The sequence below is a fragment of the Agelaius phoeniceus genome, chromosome 5 (assembly GCF_051311805.1).
Source record: "Agelaius phoeniceus isolate bAgePho1 chromosome 5, bAgePho1.hap1, whole genome shotgun sequence".
Lineage (NCBI taxonomy): Eukaryota > Metazoa > Chordata > Aves > Passeriformes > Icteridae > Agelaius > Agelaius phoeniceus.
In genome coordinates this window covers 6,247,556-6,266,462 of record NC_135269.1, presented here as the reverse complement: position 1 = coordinate 6,266,462, position 18,907 = coordinate 6,247,556, and the positions used below count along the sequence as shown (strand labels likewise).

The following is an 18,907-nucleotide window of genomic DNA, read 5'->3' as shown; positions in this document are numbered from 1 at the left end:
TAACCCTCTCAATATCTACAAAGTTTCTGAAGTTTATAATTAAATCTGTCCTAAGGCCACCAGAAGAATAGGTTTTGACTCCAGAGAAGAAGTCAGAATCTGTTCCATTCAACTACTATTGAGACAATGGAGCTGAGCATTGTTTCAGAAGCATCTGAGTGACCACATACCTCCTGAACTAAATTGCACTTCCTAAATGTTTCCCTTCAGGTAACTATAACCAAACATACTACAGTAAAATAGATTGTGTACAAGCCATATTAATGACCCTGCATATATTTTCTTTGCTACCAGGGAAAGGGCAGCCAGATATCAGCAAATTATTCTGATAAGCAGCATGAGTATCCTCCAAAAAAGAGGAACCAAATAAAACAATCCCTCCAGCCCAGTGTCCATGACCAAGCATTTGCAGGCAGATCACAAAATTGACTTAACCAAGTATGTGTTGGTCCTGGTTAAGGCAGAGCTGCACCTCATTATTTCCACATGATTTCAATAAATGTTAATATTAGATGAGCAGCAACAGACACTAACCCAAGAGCATTTAAGTCTTACACACACCTAATGTTATTAAATACCAGCAGTAACACTCTGAACTCTACTTTCACTGCAATTAAAGTTGAACTACATTCTTGTGTCAAACACCAGATTATGAGGTATCTCTTTCAGTGAAATTCATTTATTTCTAGAATTTCTACAGATTAGAGATGACTTAAGCCCACACAGGGAGGAGACACCGCCTTTCACTGCTCCTTACCACAGCTGCAGCATCCCTGGCCTCCTCCAGCCCATCCTCCAGTTCACTCAGGGATTCCAGGTCAAGATCTTTCTCCTTTTCCTTCTCCATCAACTCCTTCGCCCTCTTCCGCCTGTTCTTACTGCTCCCATAAACACCGATATCAGTCCGTGGGCTCAGAACCTGGAACCACCAAGGAAACTCATCCTGTCAGGGACATCTCACCAAGGAATGACAACAGTGGCACCAGGGAACAAGAACTACCCAGCAATCTAACCCCTCTGATACCTGTCAACTAATAGGAAAAAGAGAATAAACAGATAAGGACAGAAGTATCTCATAGTTAGGGAACTGCAATGTGATCAGCAACCAGTGACATGGCAGGTCAAACTGAGCCAATGTGTTTTCTGATTAATTACAGAATTTATTCAGATTACACTATCATGCATATACCAGCACACCAACATGCAGTTAGACATTCATACTTCAACATTCCCTTCAGGGGCTGTGGCATTCACATTCTCTGAAAAATCCCTTTGCCCAGGATTTTTCTCCTGGGAGGCTGAGAAGCCTCAGAGAAAAAGGAAAACAAATTCTTATCTCATTTGCTTCTCCTGTGTTGTGCTCACATGTGGAATGTGTTTGGAGATCATTTACCAACAGGTGATTGTTTCATTGGTTTCTGATGTGAATGTTTTGACTCAATGGCCAATCAGTGCCAAGCTGTGTTGGGACTCTGGAAAGAGCCACAAGTTTTTTCTTCATTATCTTTTTAGCATTGTCTAAGTCTCTTTTCTGTATTCTTTAGTATAGTTTAGTTTAGTATACTATTCTTTAATATAATGTAGTATCATAAAAAAATAAATTAGCCTTCTGAGAACATGGAGTCAGATTCATCATTCCTTCCTTCATTGGGGCACCACACAAATACAATAAGGGGCCTCTATAAATCAAGTCTTAAAAATTATTTCATATTTACATCAGCAATTTGGTGCCTGAAAAACCCCTAAAAGTACACTATAAGCCTTTCAATATTGATATGAGAGGCTGAAAAGCACTTTTAAGGACAAGAATAAAGCTTTAAGTCATCGTGACTAGTTGGAATGTATACATAAATATAAAATCTAGCAAATTAAATTCAATATAGGAAAGCTCAAATTGCTACATTCAGGAAAACACAAAACCAGAACATATTAAATAATTAGTTAAGCAGAAGAATATAGAGAAAAAGATGTATCTAGAATGTATCACAAAGTGAACAAAAATGAGTGTGATGTGGTTGCAATAGGGAAAATCCCACTGGAAAACATTAAACATTAGTGCCCGGCCCCCTTTGAGACACAAGATGTAAGTACTGCACTCCACACAGCACTAGAGAAAGTCAGAGAGTGGGGATTCCATCTGGATTTGGACATCTCACTAAAAGTGAAGACAAACCTCAGAGAATTAACAACAACATAAGAGAATAAAAATAGAGCCTCTGAGAATGCAGCTGAACTGGAACTGTTTTCCTTACAAAAAGGAAGTCTGTCAAGTAGATAAGACAGATCTTCAAACACATGATTGATTTTTATTAAAACAAGGACAGTCACTACATTCACTGAAGGGAAATAAATAGTAGCTGACTAATTTTTTTCTTATAGTTGAACAGTTTATAAAATATATATCTATTTTCTTAGCATTTAAACAGCAAGGCAAGTGAAAACATTTATCAACTTGAGACAGGTCTGTGCCCATTTCAGGTCTACATTTCTTCAATGACAAACAAAATGCTTTACTTTCCCTCTTCTTTCACAAGTAAGAGATGAGGTTGTCTATACATAAAACAGGACTAACCAAACAGATTTTCTGCCTTTTTCTTTCTTTTCACCCAATAACAGCTGAAGTTCTATTCTATTCTGAAAAGGATCTGTAATCCAGTGTCACTAAACCAGCTCTTCCCTCCAGACAACTGAGGGCCATCATGACCAATTTCTGACAGAGCAGTGTGTTCTTCCCTTCCTCTCTTTCCTTCTCCTGACAGGGAAGTATGTGCTGCTCACCTGTAGCAGGTTGTAGCTGGAATTCTTCTTGAGGAAGGTCCTTCCCGTGCGCTCCCTCCAGGCACGAGCTGCAGCCACCTGGGACTCCAGCTGGGGCAGCGCATCCAGGCGCACCGGGATGGGGCGGCCTTTGGCAGACAAGCTCTCCAGCTGCTCCAGGTATGCATAGTTGCTCCCATTCTGGGGTGAAATAAATTGTTCTAAGTCAACAAATCCATCATTATATCAGCTGCCAGTCTAATTTCAAGCCATACACTACTTTGTCCCTGCCTAAAACAGAGTTCCATAGGAAAGGAAAGGAGGGCAGTGTTTCAATCTATTGTTAAACAATTCTCTCATACAGCTTTTATTTTAACAGTCATTTTGATATAGCCAGCTGGCTTAGGGAATAAGACAACATTCCATTTCCAGACAGTTATCTAAATGCTCTCTGTTGTATAAGGGCTGATGTGAAATCTACTTGGATTCTCATTTCAACTCCCAACAATACCTGGTATAAGATAAGCATTCTAGTTCAGTGACCAGCACCAACAAATATCACAGAACTGGGGACCAAGTCATGTGGGTAGACAAATAGAAGGAGAGGTTACTGAACTAACTCATCTCTTTCAGAAAATTCTGGCCACCATTGCCATTAAATCTTGCAATATTTTAGGAAGAAAAAAACAAATTTCCATAAAAAACAAAACTTCCACAGACAGATCCAAAACTGAAAACCTGAGAGCACCCTCTGCTGCAGCTAAATATTTTCAGTGACAGCATGCTGATCAGTTCCAAAACCCAATACCATATCATAATGAATTTGCTGGCTTTTATATCTGCTCTGAAATACATAAAAGGAAGGGAAATAGAAATTGGGTAGCCAGTGGGGAAACAAATGCAGAAAATCAAGTACACGAGCTCTGGTAAGCACATTTAAGAGCCATAGCAAGGCTTCTCTTCAGGCCACCTTAGTGAGGAGAGGTGCTAGGAATAAAGGACATATCCAAATAAAAGAGTGCAAGCAGAAGATCCTAGTCCCTGCTGTAACCCCTACCTGAATGGCCTCCACTTTGGCTGTCCAGTCTCTAGCTCGCTGCAGGGCTTCTTTCAGTGCCAGCACATTGGGCAGGTAAGCAGGGATGTTCTTGGCCTCGTTCACGATGCCCTCCAGAGCCATCATACTTTGGCGTGGCCTAGAGTAAGAGAAACCCAATTCCAGCCTTCTCTCAAAACACCAGTCATCTCAAGGCATACATCTGACAGGCTGGTGATGCAGCTTCACCACTACACTGCAGGGCAGGACACCATGGCTCTATGCTTGGAGGCTACCAAACAGGAGGTGAGAAAGCTGAGGGGCTTGGCACAATCAAGCTTAGAATGGCAAACATCACAACCCCTGAACACCAGGAAAGCTGTCTCTTGTTGGTAGCCTAGTCAGAGTTCTGTGTGGAGAGGGATGAATAGCAAAGAAGCAGCAACAAGCACAGCCTCAGTCTCCTGCCACTGTGTAACATGATAGGCAATCAACACTTGTGCAATTCAATCTCAAATCCAACTCTAGAACAATCTAACTCCTGGGGAGTTAAAAAAAAAAAAAAAAACACCACAAAATAAGAAAGCCAACTACAGCTTCAAGAGCTTTTCACCTCACATCACAAAAGAGAAAGAGAAACACCAAAGTGTGTGGCCTCTAAGAACAGCTTGTAAAGGAACACTCACCTGGCCTGCAGGCAGACCTTGGCCTTCTCCTCCCACCTCTCTGAGACTGTGAGCAGCTCCTGCAGCTCAGCCATGGCTTTTTCTACAGCATGATGTGGTGCCAAGCCCACACCAGAGTCAATCAGCTTCTTCATCACATCCAGGGTGACTCTCTGGGGATCCAAGAGGGTGGACCTCACCTCATCCAGCCACCGTGCCTGCTGCAGCTCTTGCTTTAACCTTGGCAGCTCAGGAAGTTCAACATAAAGGCCAGAGCCCATGTCTATCAACTCCTGCAGCTTGGAAGAGTCTGGGATCTCATCAATCATGGCTTCCTGAGCACGCTCATGAAACTCTTCCACATCATCGAGCAGATTCTGAAGTAACATACAGCACAAATCAATTAGGAAAAAACACCCACAGAATCCAAAAGAAAATGCAACTGAGGGATCAGCCAGCTGTAAATCTGTATGTGATCATCACATCATCAGTCTGAGCTTCTACACACAATGCCAGCTAGCTGTCACAAGCCATCAAGTCTGACAGAAATTAAGTAACAGACCATCTAAACTTATTTGACGGCCTAATGTCTCATGCCCTAGGCATATTAGTTGCATCAAACTCTGCACCTAAAATAGTACAACTGCAAATGACAACAGCTCCCAACAAAAGAGAATATTCAGCACTGCCCAGTCAATATTAATTTTAAAATAGTGGGGAGAAGAGGGACTTCTGCAAACAGGTCATCATTTCAATAGTGTCAGGGGCATTACAGTAATGACAGCAACACAAAGCAGAAAAAAACATGCTGAGGAGAAATAACAAGCCAGAAATGTGTGAGAATATGAATACCACAGGTCCTAAAAATAACAATGGTCAAGTCTGAAAGCAATATTCCCTAAAGCAGCACTACCACTTATAAGCATCAGGGATTTACTGCACTAAAGAAAGAAATGAAAATACAAAACCCTCTTATTAAAGGAGACAATTTCATAGAAATCCAACTGCACTGCTGCAGTTGTCCTCATCCTCATATCTGGCACTGCAATGAAAAAAAAAATCAAAGCAAACAGGAAAGAATCTCTGCAGGAGACTCATTCAAGGACATTCAACCAGGATACTCCATGGATTCACCTCCAAGTCTCTCACAAGACAGGCATTTCTGACAGCAAGCCAATGGCACAACAAGGAGCAAACCCTACATTTCCTAACCCTTAGCTTACTGCCTTTTTTGGCTGATGCTGCTTTTCATGTCTGTCTGAAAATCAGAAGGCATTTATAAGAAAAAACAAGATCTACATTATAAAGATTTTGATTTAGGGAACATACTCTGAATGCTTCATAGTGGCAACAGTAAATTATTACAGTTTAATAATTACAAAGCCTTCTGTGTTAGAAAATATTCATCATCCAACATGACAATTATTTTGCTATTCATCATGATGGATAATTGCATTCAAATGCCATGTTAAAAGCCAGTGAGTGCTTAGGCATAAATGATCATTATCTGACTTCATTCAGAAATGAAAAGACTACAGTTTGTAATCAGGAAAATGATAATTATTTATTTATTGACTAGTGATTATGCTGAGGCTTCAAGAGCATGCACATGCATAGGCAGAGTGCTTGAACTAGAACCAGACTCCTTCCTAATGCTGAGGGGTGGGGGAACATGGACTAGCTGGGAGAAGGCATTAGACAAAAATACAAGCTGAAACTGTTAAGCGTTAATTTTATGCCTGCAGCCCTCTCATTTATGAATTATGTTTTAATTAGAAGCAAGTCTTAAAGACATTTAAAAAACAGCCCTTCTGAGAACCATCTTACATGTCTACCTAATAGATGATGATAACATTTCATTAATAAATATTAGTAAGTGTTTTTACTAATACTAGTATGTGTGATTACATACTAATGCGTGTGTAAAGAAGTGAAATAAAACTATCCTATCATATGAGGATGAGAAAGCACTTTCCACTTTATTAGATGCCAGCCTTTGAAGGACAAAGACGGCATCAATCAACAAGCCTGGCAAACATGCACGCTAGAGCCCTATGGTTTTCTGAGAGAAATTGTTTTCAGAAAAAAATGCCAATATAATGTAAACAATAAGAAATTCCAGTGTGAAGTCTCTCTTATCAACACTGAACTACCATGGAAAAGCTTATATAAAACTCATGAATAGGACATCAACACTAACAAACACTTATGGAAAAGGGGCCTTCTAAAAAAAAAACTAATTTATTTTTCAGCTGTATGTTTGGCTATGTAGCAGCAGCTGCACCTATGGTAATGTACAGGATTTCAGGCCCTCTATCGAGTACTATACAACACATGTAAAACTGTACAAGCAGAGCATGCAGGTTAATAAGTGATTAACACACATCTCAAGCATTTCTCTAGGCAAAAAATCTTTATTAAGGATGCTTCTTAAGCAGTTTTCTACAAGCTGGTTAGTAGGTGAAACGCTGTTTAGTATTTCATCACCAGTGACAGAGAAACAAATTAAGACTGCTGCTGAAAACACTTGCTATGATGCAGAGTGCCAGAATGATAAATGGCAATAGCAGCCAGGGGAATCAGTATGATCTGGATTGCTTATTAGTCTAGATTCATCCAGAGACAGGTGCAAAGATATATATGAAGGGCAAGAAATGCAGGCCATGCATACAGATTAAGAAGGCTGTAGCCTGGAAAGCAAGGCTGAGATGTATTTATGGAATGACAATGTGGCACTGCTTTCCTGCTGCCCTGAAAAAGCACAGCAGGGTAACACTCAGAGGTTTCTACAAAAACATATAAAAGGTAGGATTTAGCCAGAAACTTAAGCTCTACAGAGAGCATGAATGATGATGGAATAAGAGTCACTGGGTCTGAGATTTAGAACTGGGCTGTCTGGACAGTGACAGGGGAAAGGGATCTTCTATCTCTGTATAGCTGCACCACCACATCTGACAAGGCCTGTTGTACCAGGCACCTGGAAAAAGCGCACACATGTTTTAAATCCAAAACTTTTCATCCTCTACACCAGGCAAAATTATCTGTTTAGAAAAACATACTACCACAAAACCAGAACAAAGTAAAAGGCACACCATGATCAGAGGAGCAGATGCAAACTTACCTTGACTTGTCGGGCCTGGCTGATGACACAGGGCAAGCTGAACAGCTGCTGCACAAATGCTTTAAGCTCCTCCATGGTCAGCTTGGTCCGTGTCCTTCCACTGTCTTGGCTCACTCTGCTGTACAAATGGGCATAATTAAATATCAGGTGAGAGATAAGATGATGATCAGTGACAGAAATTATCAATCAGGATTACTGAGAAGTTAGCAAAAGTATTTAATCACCTAAGAACTCAAAAAGAAAAATGTAATTCGAACTGAACAAGAATGCCAAAATCCTGAAAACAAAATATAATACAATTCCCCTAAGCCCCTTCAGGATCATTTACCCTGCCTTTCAGAGGTACAACTGTCTAGGTGAGCTCCAAACTGAGTTTGTTACAAGTAGAAGAATAAGCCCAAATAAATCTGCTTTAGGCAGTACAGGAAGTTGTCTCACATGCCAGGCACTGACAAGAACTCTGAGATATGTAACAGCAACAGGCCCTGAACACAAGTCTTATTAACCAGTGCTTTTTTCTTGTAGCTGGAGAACTGCTGAAACTGACCTTGCAACAGAGGACTGATATTCAGTGGGACAAGTTCTGCAAAGACATTTCCATTAAATATCCCTCAAAGCAAGTGTAACAAGCCCATTGAATGGAGTAAAAGACTTGAAAGTGACACACTGCATAAATTAAATACTTGGTGTACAGATCACTGGCAGGCACAACTTCCCAAGTACAACAGATTTCAAATACTGAAGAGCTGCTCCCTGCTAATGAATCTACATTTGAATACTACAGAAAGAGTAAAGAAAAGAAATTCTGTCTTATGCTATGGAGTTATGTTGTAAAATTTAGATTAATGATCAAATATCATTACATACCAGCTAAACCTCAGAGAGGAATAAAGAATCCTGCAGGCTTTGATTTGCTTCAGCAGACAGTGATGAGGAGCAGTGGCTGCAGCAAACCTGCTGTGCCCCCAAAATCCCTGAGTGAGGGTAAAGGGGTAGAGGGCTCCAAGGGACAAAACTGAGGGAGGGGACACTCAGCAGTGTCACACTGGAATTCTGGCCTTAATCCAACCACAGACTGGCACAGCACGACATGCTGCACAAACAGGTACAATTATCCCTGCCTGTGGAAACTCCCAACTTCCAGGAGAAGGCAAAGATCTAGGACTAGAATATGGGAGAGAACTTCACAGCTATCCATTATCGGGGTTTATTTAAAAAGAGGTGGGTAAGACACAGATTTTCTTCTGCTACATTTGACCATGAGTTTATTGGTGCATTAATCCCTGCCAAATTGCTCTGTTTGAGCACTTGCTTTTAATTTGCTTTTTTAATAACCTTATCCTTTCTGTAAATGTGATCCTTCTCCAGGTTTTAAATATGAACATAAATGTTACAGAAGCAGCTAAAGATGACCTTTATAATTACACTGCCTGGCACTGTTCAAAGAAGCTTCAAGATCTTCCTCAAACCTCAATTCTGTAAAATATTTTTAGTTAGCATATGACAGCCCTCAAATGTATATACAAGTCCTTTTTGGGCCTCAAAAATCTTTCCTCTTTAGTTCAGACATAACACTGAAAGCTGCCAAATCCTTCTACCCCTTGTCCTTCTTGGGGTAGCTCTGGAAACCCACCAAATAACTAACTGAAGAGTTAGCTATATCTTCTTACATATATATAATTATATATATATAATCTCAGCAACCTAAGGACTGTTATACTCCAACAGCAGGAGGAAGAGGAGGAAGCAGCACCAGACCAGGAACACCTGGGAGCTACCAAAATAATTATATTTCACTAGAACAGGGAAATGCAACCTATGTCATGCTGTTTCCCCCACCTGGATCGGAGTTCTAAGTGAGTAATACTTCTGTGCCAGTGAGGTTCTACAAGCAATAAAAAACAATCAGGAGAGCTTTCTTTAGCCTCCAAATACAGACAAAATGCTTCTCTATTGTCTAACAGTTTTCCAGTTAGAACAGATTGCTACACTTGTATCTGTGGTGCAAGTAACATTTTAGTGTTCAAATTCAAGCCAATAAGATATATGGATTATGTTCTGTGTAGCAAAGTTGGGCATTATAATTAACAAGGTATTTAATTTTTACTCCCTCAAAATGTCTTAAGTAATACACAAAAACCACACAGGCAAGAAATACAACCAACTACAAAACCAAATCTTATCCTCAACAGGGGAACAAGCTACATAAATTTACTGTACAGCTACTGCCACAAGAGAGTCACCTCACTGAGCTATTTTCTATGGGACTTGTTATTCAGTGCACAAAACGTACAGGAGAGAAGGAAGAACATGCTCCTGAAAGTTTAGGAGAGCAGAACACATCCAGCAGATTGCTGAGGCAGGGCCAGGAGACAGACTAATGCTGAGGCAGCCACAGGCAAGGCAGGCAACACAGAGAAAGAACCAAGGGAGTTACACTGCCCCAAGTCACTACCTTTCAGCCACACATCACTGTCTCCCATGGTCCTTCCCAAAAAATACCAGATTGGCTCCAACTATGGACTGGTTTTGCTCTCTGTACTGCTGTGCTCCCCTAGATCCTTTTGTCACAAACACCCCAAGTCAAAACTTAGTTTCATTACATTTTTACCTCCAGCTGTCTCTCCCTACAACTCTCCCACACATTCAGCAAAATACTTCATCAGCAAACACAGCTTCCCCAAAGGATTTCACATTTCAGTACATAAGTCAGCTGAAAGCAGAATGTTTATAACATTCCAAATAAGCCCACCTTTGGGCCCTTTGTGCTACTGTATCTGCCTCCCCTCCTCACCTCCTAGTGAGTCACAGCACTAAGGAAAGGAAACACTGAAAGAAGCTTGCACACACTAAGACTTCAGGGTTTTAAACTCTTCCAAGTGCAATGAAGTAACAAAGAAGCAGATGGAAACTACTGAAAAACTGCCTGTCCTACCTGTGTTTTTGCTTTTTGCTCAGAAGCAGCTGTGCTACTGAAGCACAGGTCTCTGCCTCTTTCACGGCATCTCGGAGCCTGCGGAAAAGATCGTTCTCTGGGTATTTCCTGTCTTCAGCATCCTCCAACATTACTCTCAGCTCAATCACATCTGTAATAAAAGCACATAAATTATTTGTATGCAAAAAAAGAGAGAGATTTTAGATTGCTTCAATAGCCTTCAATCAAGGTTCCAACAGCATAGCTCAATTTGAAATGCACAAGGCTAATGAGAGCACAGCACACATGTAGGAGTTTCAGGACATCCTATTAAGAATGACAGAAGTCTGACCTTTCTTGTGGTTGAGATTGGCAGACAGAGCCTCTGTAACTCTACTGACCCAAGTGTCGTAAGACTGTGCTCTAACCTTCACGCCATACAACAAAGAAGGAAGGTCTTCTAGTGGGTACCGGTACCTGAAGGTATGCAAAAAGACAGAAAAAGTTTTAATGCCCACAGGAAAGTCAGGTATTAATAATATTGAGTTTTTCCAGCTACAGCAAGGCCAGAAAAACAGAGCATGTACGTCACTACCATATTTTCTGAAAAATCCTTTGCCCAGGATTCTTGTTGTCATCTTATTGCAGGGGTTCCATGCTGTTGTCTCCTTATCACAAGAGTTTCTTGGTGTTTCTCATGGGCAGCTCCTCAGAGCACTGACTCTTTCTTCTTCACAAAGCAACCAATTGACTCCAGTTACCTTCCTAACCAGCCACCCCACTCTTCTTATTGGTTACAGCTGTGGCCTGTTAAACTCAAGCCTGTTCCTAATCTTTGGTAATTGGCTCAGCTGCAACTCCTTAGGGGTAAGATTGCTTTCTACACTATCTTTATTTTCTTGTATTCCATATCCCTACAGATTCTTCTCCTGGGAAGCTGAGACACCTCAGAGTAAAACAAAAACAATATTATCTCATTTGCTTCTCCTGTGTTTTGCTCCTTTGGAATGTGGTTGGAGAATGTTTATCCAACATGTGCACTGTTTTGACTTAATGACCAATTGTGATGGTCATGACCAAAATGACCAAATGTGATGGTCAATGACCAAATTACTTAATTGTTTTGACTTAATGACCAATCACAGGCTGTGTCGGACTCTGAGGAAAGAGTAATGAGTTTTAAATCATTATCTTTTAGCCTTCTGTAAGTATCCTTTCTCTATTCTTTAGTATAGTTTTAGTATAGTATTCTTTAATATATTATCATAAAATAATAATTTAGCCTTTTAAGAACATAGAGTCAGATTCATCTTTCCTCCCCACAACAGGGGACCCCAAAAATACCACACATGTACAACACCTGTTTGCCTAAGAACCAAGAAACAAAGAGGATAAAAATACTCCTTAAATGAAGGAGAAAAAAAGTATTACCAAATGTATTTGGCCACTGGGCTACAGCAAACTATTAGACATGGAAGAAAAGTAGGGACAAAAAAAATCCTGTGTACCTTAGACACTTCTTCTGCATGGGACAGGGACATAAATCAGAAGGATGGTATAAGCACACCAGGCGCTCGGGATTGCAGGAACACGTCAGAGCTGACAAGAAGCACGTGGTTCTGCAAGCTGTACACTGACGTTCATCATCTGGAACCAGCTCAAACACCTCTTCCTCAGACATCAACACTCCCTGACAAGAAGAATTAGCCACTTGCTCAAAAATTTTAATGCAAGCAGGGGGAGAGGGAAGCAGAAAGTTCTTTTGCAAGCATTTATTACTCACCATCTGTACAACAGACTCCCTCAGGCGTGTCTCCTCCTCTATCAATAGAGTCATCTCCTTGCAGACCATGGCAGCCAGCCCAACATCCAGGCACTCTGGATCTGCAGCCATCTTGAAGATCAGCTCTTCATGGGAGAAAACACAGTGACGTCCCAGCCTCCGGTAGTGACTGACACACTGGCGTCCAATGGGGAGCTACAGAAACATCATCATCATCATTCAGGGGGAAAAAAAAAAATCATCTCTCAGCTCCCATTCTCCTTCCTTGGAGAAAAAATGGGAAAAGACAAGCCAAGAGTTGTCTTTGATGAGACAGAGAAAATTCTGTGGCATTCACATTCATTCGCCTGTATTCAATAAGATTCTGACAACCTTAAATCATGTCACAGATGAGGACAGAGAGGGTATCAATGCTGGGGAGGGGCATCTTCCATAACCTTATGCACCTAACGTAGAAACTAAAGTTTAAGAGTTGAATAAGCTCTTTTTATTTCCAGTGGCAAGAAACTGGCACCAAAGAGAAGTCATCTGGTCTACACTAGGGTGAATACATTCCCCTCTGGATATTACTATGCTTGCACACAGCCATTTAACATTAAGATTCCTACAGTTAACCAAAACTGGAATCACTCATTTTGTGCCTCCTAAAGCAAAAAGATGCTAAATGAATTTGCTGCACATATTTCTGGTTACATTTTACATAAGCAAAAGAAATTTGACATGGCTGATGCAGTTTTTCACAGAGGCTACACTCATATTCCCATCATGAGTGCTAGAGGAAAGAAAAGAGCCCTGACACACTACCAGTCCTGCAGACAATTTTTCTGATAAAAGAATTTAAGTCTCTGAAAAAGGGCTACAATTCCATTTGTATTTAAAAAAAACAAAGCTAGAGATAGATGAACTAGAGATGAGATCCTAACTTCCAAGTGTAAAGCCTGGATAGTAACAGAACACTCCTTTGACAATTTCCTGAACAACCCACATGAGCTATGCACTGATGTGGCACAGCTATCAGAACAGCACTAATATGATTAAAAGGCACAAGGAGCTGGCACAAAGGAGGAACAAAGACTCTTATAAGCCTATCTCCAACATTCAAATGACAGCAGTACTTCAAGACAGGACCCAGACCTGTATCAAATTCAGAAAGTGGTATCACAGCTAAAGGTACTGTGAGATGCCACTTTTTGGTTAACCAGTAATTAAAAAGGGAGAACATGTGCTCAAAGTTTCAGTTTGAAGTTGCCTAAAATTAGAATTACTTTGTATAATGAAACTTCCCTCAGTTTCTAACTGCTGTGCCAAGAACTATAAATACAAAATACACTATTTAACTGAAAAAGAGTGTTCAGGTAGTTAAGTTACTAACACACCACTTGCAGAAGTCATATAGCAACTATATACAAAAGAACAGACCCAGTCAGCAGTGCAGAAGTTCACAGCTTCAGCAAAGTTATATCCCTGGTTAAATCCAGAGTGATAGGCACGAGGAAAGGTCACAACAAACTCGCCAGCACACTGATTTGTCCTGAAAACCTAAAAAAGGGAGGACAAAGCAAAGAAAAAATGTGCAACGTGCAACAGCTTAACACACCAAAGTACAAGATGTTTGAACACCACTTTCTGTACCCATAGATCACCACAGGCAACAGCTATCCCAGTAGTGGTAAGGATTGTTTTTGCCTTCTGAACATGAATACTCAATTTACAGCCTTTTTCAAAAAGAGCTGAATATATAAGCAACAGTTGAAAACTGTCTTTATGAATCCCAAAAGGGATGTTTCTCTATCATCATTTAATCCATTGTACCACAAAATGCAAAAGCTTCTGGAAAAAAGTTTATGGTTTGCTTTGTTGGGGCATTTGCCAGGGAAGCAATTTATCCTAAGACAAAAGCAAATGATAGTGACTGCTGCTTAGAGGTCTGCAGTCAATTATGTTAGGTCAGAAAAGCATTTTGCAATGCTGAGATTTCTACTGAATGTAAGACAAATATTTTACTGTCAAGAGCTTTTAAAGGCATTTCAGACAAACTTTCTGTTACACAAGGGAGGGGATTTTTTAATTAAAAATTAACTGTAATACACAGCATATGCTTGTCCTGGAAGGTATTTTATGTAGGAAGCTTGGTACACTCACTTCTGTTATGAGAAAATTTAAATTTTCTGGTTAGTCTACAGAAGAATCTAGAAAACAGCTTTTAAAAACACCCTATAAGTAATGAATATGCAAATGCCTACCATAAAAATTCTTCAGAGTTATGCCAAACCATTGTTATACAAATCTGGCAGAGAATGAAAAAAAGAGAGCATGTAGAAGTACTTATGTAAAAAATGCTTGTGTGCTACTCACTGGTACACCATGTTCCATCAGCACATTGGGGTTCATAATAGTGACCAGCTGATGCAGGAGATCAGGCTGGGATTCAAACAGCTCAGGAGCCAGTTCCTTCATCACATCTTCCAGCTGCTCTGCTGCATGAGAGGGCACACCATACCATGTCTTCGGCTCTCCCCTACAAAACACAAGCACAGGAATGAATACAAGTGAGAGAGGGATCTGATGGTGCCACCCAGCTCTAAAGCACGCCTCACAGCCAGCAGCACTGTCCTCATCAGCCATTTTACACCTAGATTAAAAAAATGTCCTCAATCAACAAGCATCTTCTTCAGGATGTATTACTCTCATCTGAAAAATCGGTTACACTCCAATGCAATTCTCCACATACTTGGGAGAAGATTTGCCTTGACAAGCTTAACATGGAAGATAATTGTCACTTACCATGCTCCCCAAAGGGATAAAATGGGCAATTATTTTCCTTCAGGAAGAAGGAATTAGGTATAATAAACAAAACCTTGGCTATCACACCTACAGTACTCCTCCATTCAATTAGGCTTGAAGTTATATTTCTAAAACCAACAGAACAGCCACTGGAGTAAAATACAATCTCTCTAATTCCTAACTAATTACTAAAACTTTGGGATCCACTGGACTATTCAGATGAAAGATGCCAAACAACCTGGATTAGTTAAGTATGAGGGAACAAAAAGATTAACAGGACCAAAACTAACCAAAATAATCAATCAAGCACTATTCCATTCCTTTCTTAACCAAAACTAACTGGCAGCCCTAGCATCTACAGAGGTGAGATTTATTTGTAAAATCTGTTTTACTCTATTTTAGGAAGTACAAGCAGCAATCTGCTTACACAGACCTGTGGACGTGCATTATGGCAGAGGCGGGAGCAGCATTCCCGGCGGGCTGCGGTGCCCTCTGCTGGCAGCAGCCGGCAATGCCCGCACGGAGCCCCCGCCGGACGGACACACGGACCCCGCCGGACGGACACCGAGATCCGCTCAACAGCAACTCAGCCGGGAACAACAGTAATGCCCTTCCCGAGCGTGCCCATCAGACCTTGCTGGCAAACGTGCTTCTTCAAAGATGCGCAGCTTTTTTGAGCTGATGGTTTGAAGGCCATCAGCTCATCTCTCCCACGTGTCCTGCAACCTTTCTAAAGCTTCCCACAGCTCCCTCCCCGTCTTCCCCCCTGCTCCTTCATTCATGCCTGAGGAACTGAGAACACTGCAATTCCCAAAGTTAATCTGTCACGAGTCTTCTATTCAGACACAAAAGCTGAACAGCACAACACTTGCAGGGCTGTTCCAAAAGGCAGAATTACTTCCAAATATCTTTTTACTAGGAGTATTTCTGTGTATACATGGATCTGCTGCTGAACAGTCAACTCTGATGCCTCTAGAAGCCATGAGACAGCAGACATCCACTTCTAGCACACAGACATCCCAATTTTAAATCATAAAGGAGGGAACCAGTGAATTCTTAACTCAGTTCTAAACAAAAAAACTTTCTTAAAAAATATAGGATCCTGTAAAGCACAATTTTATGGTGACACTGGAATGTTGGCCACACAAGAATATTTCATCAGTTAATGAAAAGCACTAACATGCTTGTCCTGGGTTTGCCTTAATTGAATGCTTTGCCTTGAACCCACTACAATGCTTTAAAAAGCATCTGTATCCACCTTCAATCAGCCACAGCTAAGAACAGGGACCACTCTGCACATTCAGATTTTCATTTACAAATGTCCTCAGTGTGCAGAGGCACTTGGAAATGGAACCACAAACTTCCTAAAGCCAACAGGGCAGTGTCAGGTAGATGCACAAAGGACAGCCCATACCAGTGCAGGTAGTTGATGGAGTAGCTCCAGTGGTCTTCAATGTGCCAGCAGAAGGAGGAGAAGCACATCCCTACATACAGCCAGGGCACCTTCATGCCAGAGATGTCTGCATTGATGTGAGCAAGGACTGACTGCTCCAGAATGGGCATGTTGTTCAAGTTCCAACCAGAGAGAGCATAATCCTGCCACAAGAGGAAAATTTGAACAAATCAGAAGAACATAAGGACACCAAGTGCAGAAAAGGAAAGTACAAATGAAAACATCAGCCTATCCATTTCTATAGTAGATAATGGGATATTTCCTGCAACAATGGAAGATCAAACCCAGAAATTGTTCCTTAAATAATCCTAATCATCAAATAATCACACTAAGATTTTAGTAATAGTCCTAGCATTTCAACATAGCTCATCTTCTTTGGATCAAGGCTTATACACTTAGGTTTTAGTTCCTTCCCCATCACAAGACTGCAGGTTTCATGCTTTTCTGGTGGAATAAAATACCAGCAATGCCAGCAGAAGACAAAGATAGAAATCTTCAGTAATATAGGAAAACTTGAAATTGTAAACACAGTGAATCTCATGTTACTATTTCAGCTTTTTTTAACACCCATTTTACCATGCTGCACTTTATGTTGATCTACTGTACAGATGACTTCAGAAAGTTTTCTCAAGGGAAGAAATTCCTCCACACTCATGTTTGAGAGGACAGCACCACCTGTTAAGCACTCTCACTTTTACTTTCAAATACACACAATTTGTTCAAAAAACTAAATTCCAGACAGCCTTAAAAGCCCACTACTGTGCTTTAGCATTAATCTACTTTCCACTTTTACAAAAGCTGTAAGCACAGATTGACTGGGATTTTAGATATATCCCATAGCTGCTGAAAGGACTGGTCAGACCCTCAGCTCAGCCAAACATTGCTGCTGTTTCCTCTGCTCTGACACTACAAAGACATTGCAGTGAGTCAGAAGACTTAAGTGATCTGGTTAAGAAATTTTTCAAGTGACTACCTTCATACAAATAGAAGAATCAGTGCTGACTCACTAAGCAGCTACAGTCACAGCATAGCCAACAAAGGTACACACAGGAAGGTGCAGGAACAGGTGGAAGATGATAGTGAACAGGATTACATCTTCCAGTGAGCAGTATAAATTGATTTGGGGCTGTGTAATCAGGAAACCACACCTTTACTATGTCTGAATTTCAGCATACAAACAGCAAGAAAATTGCTTTGCTACAGTAAGGTCTGAGGGAAAATAGATAATACACTTACCAGATGATCTTTATAGAATTTTTTATAATTGAATGTTGCATCTACATCACTACAGTACATACAGAGAAACAAGCTAAATCCAATTAGTTTGTTTCACCCATTAGGAACATCCTAAGGAGGACAGAATTGTATTTCTGTAACTAACTCTATAATGAAAAGGTTTGGAACAAGAAAGAAAAAATATTATTAAAGAGTCTCCTCATACTCAGACAAACTGCAACAACTTGCACATCTTGCCTGCTAAGACTAAGTGATAGAAAACAGGTGTGACTTAAATCATGAAACAGACCTTGGTTATCAGCAACCAGATCTGTAAAACAACCTCAAATATCAGATTAATAACCTGCTCAAAAGGAATGTAAAAGCCTGAAACAATTTCTTCATGAAAATAATCCACAATGATTTCTGACCTGAAGTCTTAATGTGAATTCTTACACAGAGCAAAGAATGGGGTCAGTTTGCACATGCTGTTCCTCACCTCCTCCTCTGGCATCAGCTTTCGTCGGCCATCCTTCACTGGGAAGCCACTCCCAAAGTCCTTGGATGAGATATCAGCCCCATATTCCACAATAACATCTTCTTCTATGCTGCTCACTAATCTCCAGAATTCTTTTTCTACCAGCTCAGTGGGAACCATCTGAAAGCAGAAGAGAGGTTATGGTATGTGCAGATAACAAAAATTATCATTCAAGCAATAAATCACTATTAACTCCCCATGAATTTTCATACACCAAGGTCACTCCCCCTTCTCCTCTCCATCTCTTCAAAGTCATAGTTTTGGTCTGTATTCCTCCATAGTGGCTGGAATGTTTCAGAGAGAAGGAATAAACAAAAGATGGAATCAACAGACACACAGCAAAACACAGGGGGAAGAGGAGACAGCCAGCAGAAATCAAGTAGCAAAGAGAACAAATCAACATGCAAATTCCAAACTATTTCAGAGGATAATGACCAAGATTTCTGAACAACAGTAAGCAAATTCAGATATAAAACTGTGTTCAGGAGTTTGATCTTCATATAACTGATCATTACTCTTACATGTATTCATTTACAAAGCTTATTCTTAAAATAAGCTTTGTTCCATGTCCCAAGTAGAGGTAGAGGCTTTAGCAAGAATGTCCATAAATTATCAAAGAACCATGAGAGGAGGAAGACCTT

The 18,907-nt window shown here is 40.5% G+C and overlaps 1 protein-coding gene across 2 annotated transcripts in view; it reads right to left on the bottom strand.

Moving 5' to 3' along the window:
• The window catches only part of KDM5A (lysine demethylase 5A), a 51,688-nt gene that overhangs the window by 13,313 nt on the left and 19,468 nt on the right, over positions 1–18,907 (bottom strand). Inside the window, exons 10-22 of one of the 2 annotated variants that reach the window (XM_054631512.2) lie at positions 18,228–18,386; positions 16,475–16,656; positions 14,632–14,794; positions 13,696–13,815; positions 12,277–12,471; positions 12,002–12,183; positions 10,846–10,970; positions 10,515–10,665; positions 7,580–7,694; positions 4,480–4,835; positions 3,815–3,953; positions 2,779–2,958; positions 758–919 (exon numbers count right to left, since the gene is read on the bottom strand). In XM_054631512.2, coding sequence (XP_054487487.1) covers positions 758–919; positions 2,779–2,958; positions 3,815–3,953; positions 4,480–4,835; positions 7,580–7,694; positions 10,515–10,665; positions 10,846–10,970; positions 12,002–12,183; positions 12,277–12,471; positions 13,696–13,815; positions 14,632–14,794; positions 16,475–16,656; positions 18,228–18,386 — 2,229 coding nt within the window. Of the gene's footprint in view, positions 1–757; positions 920–2,778; positions 2,959–3,814; positions 3,954–4,479; positions 4,836–7,579; positions 7,698–10,514; positions 10,666–10,845; positions 10,971–12,001; positions 12,184–12,276; positions 12,472–13,695; positions 13,816–14,631; positions 14,795–16,474; positions 16,657–18,227; positions 18,387–18,907 lie in introns of both variants that reach the window. The other variant, XM_054631511.2, reaches the window with a different exon arrangement.